The 14,249-nt window shown below is 41.1% G+C and overlaps 1 protein-coding gene and 1 long non-coding RNA gene across 6 annotated transcripts in view; one reads left to right on the top strand and one right to left on the bottom strand.

The window, feature by feature from the left end:
* The window catches only part of LOC129391630 (uncharacterized), a 21,680-nt gene extending 10,842 nt beyond the window's left edge, over nt 1–10,838 (bottom strand). Inside the window, exon 1 of the long non-coding RNA XR_008616105.1 lies at nt 10,455–10,838. This is a non-coding gene — a long non-coding RNA (uncharacterized lncRNA). The remainder of the gene's footprint in view (nt 1–10,454) is intronic.
* The window catches only part of FGFR2 (fibroblast growth factor receptor 2), a 377,174-nt gene continuing 371,659 nt past the window's right edge, over nt 8,735–14,249 (top strand). For 4 of the 5 annotated variants that reach the window (XM_055080920.1, XM_028480979.2, XM_024121197.3 and 1 more), the window contains exons 1-2: nt 10,129–10,249; nt 12,474–12,537. In XM_055080920.1, coding sequence (XP_054936895.1) covers nt 10,144–10,249; nt 12,474–12,537 — 170 coding nt within the window. In that variant the 5' untranslated portion in view covers nt 10,129–10,143. Of the gene's footprint in view, nt 9,772–10,128; nt 10,250–12,473; nt 12,538–14,249 lie in introns of those variants that run through there. The other variant, XM_024121204.3, reaches the window with a different exon arrangement.

Raw genomic sequence — 14,249 nt, 5'->3', positions numbered from 1 at the left:
TGTGGCCTCTCCCGTTGCGGAGCACAGGCTCCGGACGCGCAGGCTCAGCGGCCATGGCTCACGGGCCCAGCCGCTCCGCGGCATGTGGGATCCTCCCGGACCGGGGCGCGAACCCGGTTCCCCTGCATTGGCAGGCGGACGCGCAACCACTGCGCCAGCAGGGAAGCCCCTGAAAGTACTTTTAAGTACTATGCTGTAAAGTTTCTCTTTCCTGATAAGAGAAACTGGGGGGATAAAGAATATAAGCCAGGGAGATAAACAGAGAACCTTTTGATAGACAATTAGGTTGAAACAAATGCTGAGTCCAAACATAGGCAAAAGATGGCTTGAGTAGTGTTTCTCCATGACAAATATAAAAAGGACACTTTGCTAACAAGTATTTTCTTATATACCTAAATTTTAACCCTTTGTCAAAAACCATGAAATATATTTAAATAGTTATGAGAAGTCCTAGCTGGGGGAGGAGATGATGATGCTTTCTGAACTGAAATGATTGTGAAACCACTTCTCACGTCACTGAGCTTGAAATAATCTTCACAGTATAATCACAGATTAACTGCTGGCACTGGAAGCCTGCTGTCTCCATTTTGCAGGAGTTTGAAAACAAACTAAATAAAAGTGCCTCTGATAGTATCTAAACATAAAATATGGACACCCCAATCACACCCTTGAGGTAATGTTATTATTCTCCCCACTTTCCAGGAGAGGAAATGGTGGCTAAGAGAGTTAAGCAATGTGTTCAAGGCCACACAGCAGCCAAGTGGGAGACTGAAACTTGAAAGTAGATGTTTAAACTCAAAGTTTGTAGTCCTAAGCACCTGCCATACCGCCTAACCTTGGAATACCGGAGAAGTAGAAACACAGTCCTTACCTTTGTAGACTTTACAAGCCAATTAGGGAGGCAAGAAATGTGTGCAAGAGCACATGCGTGATGTAGTGGTACAAATGGGATGCTTAAGTATGGAGGGAAAACAAAGGGCAGGAGTCATTAGCATGAGGTGGGATGCAGCAAGGAGGGCTTCTTGGGGAGCACATTTTTTTTTTTTTTTTTTTTTTTTTGCGGTACGTGGGCCTCTCACTGCTGTGGCCTCTCCCGTTGCGGAGCACAGGCTCCGGAAGCGCAGGCTCAGCAGCCATGGTTCATGGGCCCAGCCGCTCCGCGGCATGTGGGATCTTCCCGCATCGGGGCACGAACCCATGTCCCCTGCATCGGCAGGCAGACTCTCAACCACTGCGCCACCAGGGAAGCCCTGGGGAGCACATTTTGAGCAGTGGCAAAAACGGAAGACACTCCTGAGACCAGCCAAGCAAGGGGTGAGTCAATCAGAGTGGTTAACTAGAGGAAGTTGCACAGGCAGAGTACAAGATGGATGCTGGGGGCCAGAATATAGAGCACAGTCTGCGGTGAGGAATGCAGTAGCCAGAATATGACGTGGAGGAATTTTGATGATTTCCCAAAACAAACAGAGAACTATGGAATTTTTGTTAATAGGAAAGTGCTTAAGAAGAAGTGGCACTAGAGAAAAGATCCTGAAACTGTTGGGACTAGAAGCAGAGAAAAGTAGAGAATTGAGTTGGTCCAGTGAGGAAGCACTGTTCAACAAAAATAGAATGTCAGTCAGAGATGTAATTTAAAGCCATCTAGGAGCCACATTTTAAAAAGTAAAGAAACAGATGAGGTTAATTTTTGTGACATGTATTTATCAGGGTGTCAGGATAAAATATATCCAGGATATATGTACAAAATATTACATTTCTACACTTAATCAGTTTTAAAGGCTTTACACTGCTGTTTTTTAAAGTAATAGTTTTTTTTTAGAGCAGCTGTAGTTTTACAGAAATATTGATCAAAAAGTACTCTTTTCCTCCAAATTCCCCATTATTTATATCTTATATTAGTGTGGTATATATATGAATCAATACTGATACACTATCATTAACCAAAGTCCATAGTTTACATTAAGGTTCACTTTTTGTCTTGTACATTCCATGGATTTTGACAAATGTATAATGACAGGTGTCCATAATTAGTACATCATACAGAATTGTATCACTGCCTTAAAGCCCTGGCAACCACTGATCTTTTTACTGTCTCCATAGTTTTGCCATTTCCAGAATGTCATATAGTTGGAATCATACAATATGGCTTTTTTTTATACTGTAAAGGCTTTTTCAGATTGATTTATTTCACTTAGCAGTATGCCTTTAATGTTCCTCTATGCCCTTTCATGGCTTAATAGCTCATTTCTTCTTATTGTTGAATAATATTCTATTGTATGGGTGCACAGCCGTTAGTTTATCCATTCACACACTGAAGGACATCTTGGTTTCTTCCAAGTTTTGGCAAATATGAATAAAGCTACTATAAACATTCGTGTGTAGGTTTTTGTGTGGACATAAGTTTTCAACTCATTTGGGTATATACAGGAGCACGATTACTGGATCTTATGGTAAAGAGTATGTTTAGTTTTGTAAGAAACTGCCAAACTGTCTTCCAAAGTGGCTGTACATTTTGCATCCCCACCAGCAATGAATGAGAGTTCCTGTAGCTCCACATCCTCTCTCCTATTTGGTGTTGTCAGTGTTCTGAATTTTAGCCATTCTAATGGGTGCGTAATGGTATTTTATTATTGTTTTAATTTGCAATTTGCTAATGTGACATGATGCTGAGCATCTTTTCATATACTTATTTGCCATTTGTTTATCTTCTTTGGGAGGTATCTGTTCAGATCTTCTGCCCATTTTTAATTGGGTTGCTTGTTTTCTTATTGTTGAGAATTTTAAGAGTTCCCTGTATGTTTTAGATATCATTCCTTTATCAGATGTTTTGCTAAGATTTTCTACCAGTCTGTGGCTCATCTTTTCATTCTTTTAACAGTGTCTTTTGCAGAGCAAACATTTTTAATTTTAATGAAGGATGACTTCATTTTTTCTTTCATGGATCATGCTTTTAGTGCTCCATCTAAAAAGTCATTGCTAAACCCAAGGTCACTTAGATTTTCTGTTATCTTCCAGGAGTTTTTAGTTTTGTGTTTTACATTTAGGCTTATGATCCATTTTGAATTATTTATTGCATGTCGGTGCCCAGTTGTTCCAGCACCATTTGTTAAAAAGACTATCCTTTCATTGAATTCCCTTTGCTTCCTTGTCAAAGATCAGTTGAGTATATATAACTGGGTCTACTTCTGGGCTTTCTACTCTGTTCCATTGATCTATTTGTCCATTCTTTCACCAATACCACACTGTCTTGATTACTGTAGCTTTATAGTAATTCTTAAAGTCTGGTAGTGTCAGTCCTCCAACTTTGTTCTCCTTTAACACTGTTTTGGTTATTGAGTCTTTTGCCTCTCCATATAAATTTTGGAATCAGTTTTTCAATATTCATAAAATAACTTGCTAGGATTTTGACTGGGATTAGAATGAATCTAAAGATCGAGTTGGGAAGAAATGACATCTTAACAGTATTCATCTTCCTACCAATGAAAATGGATCATCTCTCCACTTATTTAGATCTTTGATTTCTTTCTTCTCAGGTTTATAGTTTTCCTCATACAGATCTTGTACATATTTTGTTAGATTTATACACAAGTATTTCTCTTTTTTTTTTCTGGTGTTAATGTAAATGGTATTATTTTTACTCTCAAATTCCTATCATTCATTTCTTGTATATAGGAAAGCAATTTACTCTTATGTATTAACCTTGTATCCTGCAACCTTGATATAATTGGTTCTTAGTTCCAGATTTTTGTTGTTGTCGTTGATTCTCTGGGATTTTCCATTTGGCTAATCATGTCATTTGTGAAGAAAGCAAGCTTTATTTCTTCCTTCCCAATATGTATACCTTTTATTCCTTGTTTATTGCATTAGCTAGGACATCTGGTATGATGTTTAACAGGAGTGGTGAGAGGTGGCATCCTTGCCTTGTTCCTGATGTTATTGAGAAAGCATATAATTTTTCACCATTAAGAATGATGTTTGTAAATGTTCTTTACCAAGTTGAGGAAGTTCCTCTACATTCCTAGTTCGCTGAATTTTTTTTGTCGTAAATGGGTATTGGATTTTGTCAAAGGCTTTTTCTGTATCTACTGATATTATCATATGATTTTTCTTTTTTTAGCCTAGTAATGTGGTGGGTTACATTAACTGCTTTTGTGATGTCGAACCAGCCTTGCATACCTGGAATAAGTCCTACTTAGTGGTGGTGTATAATTCTTTTTACATTGTTGGACTCCATTTACTAATATTTTGTCGAGGATTTTCACATTTATGTTCATTAGAGATATTGATCTATAGTTTTCCTTTCTTGTAATGTCTTTGGTTTTGGTATTAAGGTAATGCTGGCCTCATAAAATGATTTAGAAAAATCCCTTTGATTCTATTTTCTGGGACAAACTGTAGAGTTGGTGTAATTTCTTCCTTAAATGCTTGGTAGAATTCACCAGTGAACACATCTGGGCCTGATGCTTTCTGTTTTCAAGGTCATTAACTATTGATTCTATTTCTTTAGATATAGGCCTATTGAGATTATCTATTTCTTCTTGTGTGTTTTGGTTGTCTTTCAAAGAATTGATCCATTTCCTCTAGATTATCATAGGTATGAGCATAGAATTGTTCAGAATATTCCTTTATTATTCTTTTAATGTACATGGGAGCAGTAGTGGTGGTCCTTTTCTCATTTCTGATACTGGTAATTTGTATTATTTTTTTCTTAATTAGCTTCACTAGAGGTTCATCACTTATTTTGATTTTTTCAAAGAACCAGCTTTTGGTTTTATTGATTTTCTAGATTGATTTCCTGTATTCAATTTCATTTATTTTTGTTTTTTGTAATTTTTTTTGCTTTAATTTTTGTAATTTTTTTCTGCTTATTTTGGGTTTAATTTGCTCTTCTTTTTCTCATTTCCTGAGGTAGAAGCTTAGATTACTGATTTGAAGTCATTTTTCTAATATGTGCGTTCAATGCTATAAGTTTCTCTCTAAGCACAGCTCATGCTACATCCCACAAATTTTGTTAAGTTGTATTTTCATTTTCATTTAGTTCAAAGTATTTCTAAATTTCTCGTGAAACTTCCTTGACTCAAGTGTTATTTAGAAGTGTGTTGTTTAATCTCTGAGTATTTTGGACTTCTCCAGCTACCATTCTGTTATTGATTTCTAGTTTAATTCCTTTGTGGTCAGAGAGCATAGTTTGTATGCTTTCTAGTCTTTTAAATTTGTTAAGGTTTTTCTTTTCTTTTCTTTCTTTCTTTTTGTTTTAATGGTCCAGAATGTGGTCTATTTTGGTGAATGTTCTGTGTAAGCTTGAGAAGAATAGGTATTCTGCTGCAGATGAATGAAGTATTTTATAGATGTCAGTTATATCCAGTTGACTGATGGTCTTCAGTTCAATTATGATCCTGCCTGTTGGACCTGTCAATTACTGATAGAGGGGTGCTCAAGTCTCTATAATAGTGGATTCTTCTATTTCTCCCTGCAGTTCTATCAGTTTTTGCTTCACACATTTTGGAACAGTGTTATGTGCATACACATTAAGGATTGTTATGTCTTTTTGGGTACTTGACCCCTTTATTATTATGTAATGCTCCCTCTACATCCCTAATTTTCCTTGCTCTAAAGTTTACTTTATCTGAAATTAATGTAGCTACTTGAGCTTTCTTTTGATTGGTGTTAGCACAATATATCTTTCTCCATCCCTTTAATCTGTTTTTATATTTAAAGTGGGTTTTTCTGTAGATAACATAGAGTTGGGTCTCATTTTTTAATCCAGTCTGATAGTCTTTTTTTTTAAATTAATTTTTGGCTGTGTTGGGTCTTCGTTGCTGCACGCGGGCTTTCTCTAGTTGCGGTGAGTGGGGGCTACTCTTTCGTTGCAGTGCACGGGCTTCTTATTACGGTGGATTCTCTTGTTGCGGAGCACGGGCTCTAGGTGCGCGGGCTTCAGTAGTTGTGGCTCGCGGGCTCTAGAGTGCAGGCTCAGTAGTTGTGGCGCACGGGCTTAGTTGCTCTGCTGCATGTGGGATCTTCCCGGAGCAGGGATCAAACCCATGTCCCCTGCATTGGCAGGCGGATTCTTAACCACTGAGCCACCAGGGAAGCCCAGTCTCTGTCTTTTAATTGGTATATTTAGACCACTGATGTTTAAAGTGATCACTGATATAATTGGATTAATATCTACCATATTTGTTACTGTCTTCAATTTGTTGCTCTTGCTCTGTTTCTTTTTTTGTCTTCCACTCTTATTCTGCCTTCTATGGTTTTAATTAAGCATTTTATTTTATTATTATTTTTTTTTTGCGGTACGCGGGCCTCTCACTGTTGTGGCCTCTCCCGTTGCGGAGCACAGGCTCCGGACGTGCAGGCTCAGCGGCCATGGCTCACAGGCCTAGCCACTCTGCGGCATGTGGGATCTTCCTGGACCGGGGCACGAACCCATGTCCCCTGCATCGGCAGGCGGACTCTCAACCACCATGCCACCAGGGAAGCCCTAATTAAGCATTTTATGATTCTATTTTTTCCTCCTCTGTTAGCATAGCCATTATACTTCTTTTTTTGCTTCTTTAAATGGTTGCCCTTGAGTTTGCAGTATACATTTACAACTAATCCAAATTCTTTTTCAAACAACTACTTTACAGGCAGTGTGGGTACTTTATAAGAGTATTCCGTTTCCTACCTCCCACCCCTTATAATGTTGCTTCACTCATTTCACTTATCCATAAACTTGCACCCTGTACAAGTTGCTGTTATTAAACCATCTGTTATCTGTCAATTAAGATTTTGAAAAATTTGATTTTACCTCCATTTATTCCTTCTCTAATGCTCTTTTTTTAATGTAGGTCTGAGTTTCTGATGTATATTATTTTCTGTCTTTCTGGAGAATTTCTTAACATTTCTTGCAAATCAGGTCTAGTGGGGACAAATTCCCTCCATTTTTGTTTGTCTGAGAAAGCCTTCTCTTTCACTTTTGAAGGATAATTTTGCTGGATACAGAATTCTAGGCTGGTCTTTTTTTTCTTTCAATACTTGAACTATTTCACTTTCCTTTCTTCTTGCACGGTTTCTAACCAGAAGACTGACGTAATTCTGATCCTCGCTCCTCTATAGCTAAGGGTTTCCCCCTCTCTGGCTTTTTTTTCAAGATTTTTCTGTTTGTCTTCGATTTTCTGCAGTTTGTTTGTTTGTTTGTTTTGCGGTACGCGGGCCTCTCACTGTTGTGGCCTCCCCCATTGCGGAGCACAGGCTCCGGACGCACAGGCTCAGCAGCCATGACTCACGGGCCCAGCCGCTCCGCGGCATGTGGGATCTTCCCGGACCGGGGCACGAACCCGTGTCTCCTGCATCGGCAGGCGGACTCTCAACCACTGCGCCACCAGGGAAGCCCAATTTTCTGCAGTTTGAATATGATATGCCTACATGCAGATTTTTTGGCATTTATCCTGCTTGCTGTCTATACTGCCTCAATTTAAGAATTCAAGTAAATTTAAATAAAAGTTGTTTCCCTGTCATACTATTCACATTTTAGGTGCTCAGTAGGCACATGTGGCTAGTGGCTACCAAACTGGAGAGCAAAGGTCTAGACAGTGGGGGGAAGGGGTCTAATCTGAGGTCCCTTGGCAGTGAGTGCCCCACAAAGGAAAGCATCTCCTAGGACTCTACCACCACCAGTACCTGAGACCCCTGGTGCTCCTATCTACCTCCTTGCCTCTGCTCATAACACAGCTCTTTCCTAGCGTGTCCCTCTTCTCTGTATTTAACTGCCCTCCCCACCATCCCCCAACTTACTATCTACTCACAACACTTTCTTCAGAAGGAAAGAGAAACACATTTCACTTTAATTCAAGAATCATGGGCCTATCACCATGCAGAGTCCTTCACATCATCAGTGCCTAGGACTGAACCTCACTCTTAAGCTTTGCAAACTCAACTTCACATTCCTTTATATAAACTATGTTAATGGAACCAAACATGCTAGTGTCGCCAGCGTTTTGTCAAGAATGAAAATTAAAAACAAAGACAACTATCTATTACTGGCAATTTCATAAATAAAAGGATGTTCTAATAGTGCCCTCTTCCAGCTCCCCCCGGCCCCCAAATATGGAAACTAAATGAAACTTTGCACTATTTTTCTCATTTGGGCCTGGAAGATGAAAACTTTGTGCCTAACCTTCAGCAAAATAAACACATCTAGGAACTATTGCCCTACACATGTCCAAACCTAGTATTTGTTGATCTCTTTTCTTCCTCTTCAATTAATTTTATTTTTATCACCTTTTCCCCCTGCCTATTTGTCTCTTACAAGTTGTGTGATCTTAGGCAAATTATTTGGCTTCTCTGGCCTTTGTTTCCTATGTTGTCCAGGAAAGCACCAGAAATAGTCAAATCTGTCATAATGAACAAAATGGATGAGGTCTGTCTTAAGCACATGGGTACTGAGATCTAGTTACAGGGCCTTTAAATCTAAGGAGTTGGAGGAGCTGGATAAATCTAGGTAAATCTAAGGTCCTCCGGCATGCTACATAGCTATCCTTAGGTTCTTTCCCACTGTGTGAGGCACAGCTGATGCTTAGCAATATAACAGGTCACTCTGCCACCAAGAAACCTCTTAAATAGGCACATATCCAACATAGTGGACCTTGGGGTCAAGAATGTTGAAACTGACTTCAAAAGTTTACCTGCTTCTCCAAGTTACATGATTTCACTTTTTTAAACATAAAAAGATAATCAGCTTTATTGTTGATGGGAAAAAAAATATAAAGACAGGCTTAAATTATCTGTGCATACAGAATTAAAGAATAAGGAATATTACCTTGTTGGAGGTACTCACTCATTTTTATACTTTACTCCAGGACTGTTAGTCTGTAGGAAATCCCCTTTAAAATAGTGGTTGCAAATTGGAGGCTCATGCCCTGAATTCAGCCTATATAAATGTTATGTTTGGCCTGTACAGTTAAAAAAATTCTTTTAAAGTAACATTTAAAAACTGTACTAAAAAAAATCATTTCTAGTTTCTCTTTAAAAGTTAGGAAAGTCGCGGGGGGGTGGGGTGACGGTGGGATGAATTGGGAGATTGGGATGGACATATATACACAAATATGTATAAAATGGATAACTAATAAGAACCTGCTGTATAAAAAAATAAAATTCAAAAATAAAAAGTCGTAAGATATGGTGGCACTAGGCACAAGGCAGCAACTGGCTCTGACACTTGTTTCCTTTAAAAGAGTGAAGTGTTCAATTCACTTACCCTGCCATCCACAGAATGCCTGTATGTGTACTCGAACCTACGGGACATGTAAGTGAGTGCTTGCTGGTTTGGAAGAAGCTAGAATTGGCTAGGACGGCCTGAACTGGTAACTTTTGAACTGAGACCTGCAGGATCTAAAAATAGGGTGATCACAAGCTCTGTGCCTCAGTCTCCTTATCTGTAAATTAGGGCTATAAACGCGCAGTTGTGGGAAGGATCGACGATGGAGTAACGCAACGGGTTGGCTCGAACTCGGCGCCCGAGCGCACGACTACTATCCACGCTAATCCTGGGAGGCCCCCGGACCCAATACCGACCGGGCGCTGCGACGCACCGCGCCGGGCCTCGCTCTCCACTCCTCCCCGCCGCGGACCCCAGCGCTCCGCAGAGGTTGGCCCCGGGGCGCCGAGAGGCGTGGCCGGCCTGCGTGGACCTGGCGGCAGCCATGGCCTCGGTGGTGGAGTACAAGGGACTCAAGGCCGGCTACCACTGCGGCTACTGCGACTCCGAGGAGGGCAAGGCGTCCTGCGGTGAGTGGTCCGGTCGATGAAGCTGGTGCGACCGCCTTACGTCCAAACGCCCGCACCGCCCGCCGCGTCCGGGCCCTCGCGAGGGAACACCCAGGCCCTGCTCCCCAACTCCCGCTTCCCTTTCCCACTCGTTTCTTCCCAGACTGTTGTCTTTCACGTTCTGTCTGTTGGTCTCACCCTCACCGAAAATGGCGGCCCCTCTCGGAGAAGGAGCGGAAATAGCGGAAGGCTGCCCTAAGTTAAGATGGCGCGGGCGGCGTCAGCGCCGAGGGGCTCGGGCGAGGGCCGGGCTGTGGGCGCCCGGGCGGCGCGGTGCATTGTGGGGTGGTGGCGGGTTTGGGCTGGGCCGCGTAGCGTTTGGAGGTCTGGGCCATGGCCTCCTGGGCCGCGCTTTCGCCCAGTATCGTGGAGTATTTCGAGGGCGAGGATTTCTACCGCTGCGGCTATTGCAAGAATGAGTCGGGCAGTCGCTCCAATGGTGAGCGGGCCGGGCTGGCGGGCGGGGAAGGGCGCCGCGGCCTCGGGGCTCGGCGGTGGGCCGGTGTTCTCGGGGGTCGCGCCGCCCCGGGCCGACTGGATGGAGGGACGAGCCCAGCCCCTGCCCAGCTGTTGTCTCGTGGAGCGAGTGCGGAACGCGGCTCCCCCTGAGTGCAGTGGCTTTCGGAATTAAAAACGGACCTCACCTTTGATTGAGCAGGGAAGCTTCTAGATGCTCATTCTTCGCACAGGTGCTCGGACGTGCGAAATAATGATTGTCTCGCAGTAGCCAAGTGTGGAAACAGGTGTCCATCATCAGTAGGAGACGGTTAAGTACCTGATGGCACGCCTGCTGGGGAGCGCTGTGGCGTGGTCGGTTAGCGGGGGTTGACCTGTAAGTGCTGATGCTGCTGTGAGGGTGTCCCCGAGGGTCAGGGCAAAACGCGGGGTGCGGGACAGTGAGTGTCGGGTGGTGCTATTGGTGTAGAAAACGCTGTGTGTGGAAAACACACGTAAGCGGGCATCCGTGGATAAAATGTCTCTGGAAGAATATAGAAGAAACTAGTGACCGTAGTCGCTGCTGGCGAGGGGCCCTGTTGGTACCGAGGTGCTTGAAAATTTTACCAGGTGCTTGGGTGCCGTGTCATTTCTCCACCCACCTCGATGACGACGACAGAGCCAGCCTACAGTACCCTTCCCCCCCATGATTCAGTTTCCTTTCGGAAGATTTCTTGTTTGTAAACAGAACATCATGTTTATTTCCTGCCGTGTCGTGCTTTGGCAAAAGTAGACACTTATTTTAAAGAATAATCTAGCATTGTGGAAAATGGGATGTCTATGAAGATGTAAATTGGGGTGGTTTCCGTATTAAAAAAAAAATGTATGTCCTACCGTAGGGGAATGACTTGGGTGATTATGGTGTGTCCGTTTACTCGTTAATTAGAAGTGTTTATTAGGTGCATCTTGTGGGTGAGCGAGGTAGAGGGTAGTATAACGCAGTCATTAGTGACGGTGATGAAGATGAGTTAACGTGAAAAAAGAGTCTTGGGTTAAACGGAGAACATAAGCAGGATGCAAATAACATATGTGACATGGTTACAGCTCTGGGAGGAAAAAAACCCAAATGGTGACAGTGGTTGCCTTAGGGTATTAGACATTTTTCCCTTCTTTCAGAATTTTAGTATCGTGATTATAATATGTATGTAACAAATACTTTATATTAAACATGTCTAAAATTAATATTAGGTTCTTAATTATTTTTCTAGTAATTTTAGTAAGAGAAAATCTATTAATATAGGTGTTCTCTAAGTTCTGTGGGAAAAAAACTACTTTCAACCTTTTCACTTAGATAACTGTAAATTTCTATCATCTCGATTTTAATAATAATCTTTAGGGCACCCCACCTATTGGGTAGGTAGGTTTTATTATTCTTGTTTTACAGATGAGGAAATTGAACCTCATGGAGTAACTTGGTGTTAATGAATACCCACCAGGCTTCTGGACATTTCTGTCGTACACATGCCTGTGCTTTTCTCACTACTCTATCAAGCCTATCTTTATCTTTACATACTGCTGATGCAGTTTACTGTTTACAGGAATAAAATTCACTTTTCTTTACCATTAATTCAGTGTTTTCTCATAGTCTTCATTTTTTTCATGGTTGCATAATTATTTCATCATACTGATAACATCATAGTCCCTGTAATCAATTTTCTGTTCCTAGGCATTTGGATTACTTTCAGTTTTTATACATAAAAGGAATATTGCTGTATCTATACTTTTGTCCAGTGTGTAAGATTATGGTGTTAACAAATAAAAATCAGGAGAATTTATATGCACAAGAAAACATTTGCTTTCTAATTCTTCTAAAGAGACCAGGTTATTAAATTATTGGGGATATTATTATGACTTAAAGTTGTGATGTAATTTGATTGCAGTGAGGACCTAAATTTATGATGTCATAGAGACTGTTGACTAATCCTGAATTATATGTGATCACTTTGTGTGCTTGATTTTTAAACTTAAGATAAATACATCATGTATTTCATTTGTGTTGTGTATTGTGTCGAACTAACAGGTATGAAGTATGTGCAGACTTTCATTTCTCCAATATGAGCTGGATTTTTTTTTGTTTGTTTCAGTATTCATATTTTAAAGATAATGCTTTGGATTTAAAAAAGTAAAAAGTTCCACCTGCTGTAATTAACATGGCACTTATTTTTCAGGCATGTGGGCACATTCCATGACTGTACAGGATTATCAGGATCTCATAGACCGAGGATGGCGAAGGTAAACGTCCTTAATACAAAGATACTTATTTAAAAAAAATTATTTATTTATTCATTCATTCATGGCTGTGTTCGGTCTTCATTGCCGCGCGCAGGCTTTCTCTAGTTGCGGTGAGCAGGGTCTAATCTTTGTTGCAGTGCGCGGGCTCCTCCTTGCCGTGGCTTCTCTTGTTGCGGTGCATGGACTCTGGGTGCGCGGGCTTCAGTAGTTGTGGCTCGTGGGCTCTAGAGCACAGGCTCAGTAGTTGTGGCGCACGGGCTCAGCTGCTCCGCGGCATGTGGGATCTTCCCAGACCAGGGCTCGAACCCGTGTCCCCTTCCTTGGCAGGCGGATTCTTAACCACTGTGCCACCAGGGAAGTCCCAGAGATACTTCTGAAATTACTCAGGTTCTTCTTATAATTGAAAAATATTATTTGCCTTTAAAATGTTTTCTTGTTGTTGGAAAAAGGTTTAAGAAAATTTTTATTATATTTTGTGTGTAGAGATTTTTTTCTCCTTTTAAGGGTGTTTATTAGGAAAATTTCACAAATGTAGAGAGAACGTTATAATGTACCTCACATACCTATCACCAGGCTTCAACAGTTGTTAACATTTTGCCCATCTTGTTTCATCAATTTTCCTTGCTCCTTTCAATGGACTGAATGTTGGTGTCCCATCCCCAAAGTTCATATGTTAAATCCTAACTCCCAGTTTATGGTATTTGGAGGTAGGGCCTTTGGGAGGTGATGAGGTCATGACGATGGATGGGATTATGAATGGGATTCTAGTGCCCTTCTAAAAGAGACCGCAGAGAGCTCCCTTGCCCCTTATGCTGTGTGAGGACACAGAAAAGATGAACCAGGAAACTTGTCTTCACCCTGCATTAAATCTGCTGGCACCTTGATCTTGGACTTCCCAACCTCCAAAACTATGAGGAATAAATTTCTGTTGTTTATAAGCCATTCAGTCTATGGCATTTGTTTAAAAGTCTTTATTGAATTTGTTACAGTATTGCTCTTGTTTAGTGTTTTGTTTTTTTGGCCCTAAGGCATGTGGGATCTTAGCTCCCTGACCAGGGATCGAACCCACAGCCCCTGCATTGGAAAGCGGAAGTCTTAACCACTGGACCACCAGGGAAGTCCCCTCTATGGCATTTTGTTATAGCAGCTCCAGCAGAATAAGATACTCCCCCCTTCCCCTCCTCCCACAAAATTATTTAAACCAAATTGCAGATATCATGTCATTATACCTGTATTAAGTATGTGTTTCTAAGAAGGATTTTCTTTCTTAACATATCCACAATATCATTACCATACTTTCCAAATTTAATAATAATTATTTGATGTTGCCAGTTACCTAGTTTTGATTAGATTTTCTGCTCGTCTCAAAAATTTTTTTTTTATAGTTGGTTTATTTGAATCAGGATTCCTTTAAGGTCCACACATTGCTTTTGATAGCTGAGTTTTTTTGGCAGCTATTTTTATGTAGATGATTTTAGAATAACTGTTAGGTAAGGTTCCTTACATAAGTATGAGCAGTATTAAGTGCCCTGTGCCAGTACTCCCCAGAAGTCATGGGACTGAGCACAGTAACTGAAACTTCACAGCTTTCCTTAAACGTAATAATGAGGCCCAAAATGTAGATAGATATAGGTCAGATGTTGAAAGACTTCGTGTGCTGTGATAAGGAGATTTTGTGGGTTGGTTTTTTTTTTTTTTTTTTTTGTGGTATG

Source organism: Physeter macrocephalus, chromosome 20 (assembly GCF_002837175.3).
Source record: "Physeter macrocephalus isolate SW-GA chromosome 20, ASM283717v5, whole genome shotgun sequence".
NCBI classification, from domain to species: Eukaryota; Metazoa; Chordata; class Mammalia; order Artiodactyla; family Physeteridae; genus Physeter; species Physeter macrocephalus.
This window is presented reverse-complemented; position numbering and strand designations above follow the sequence as displayed.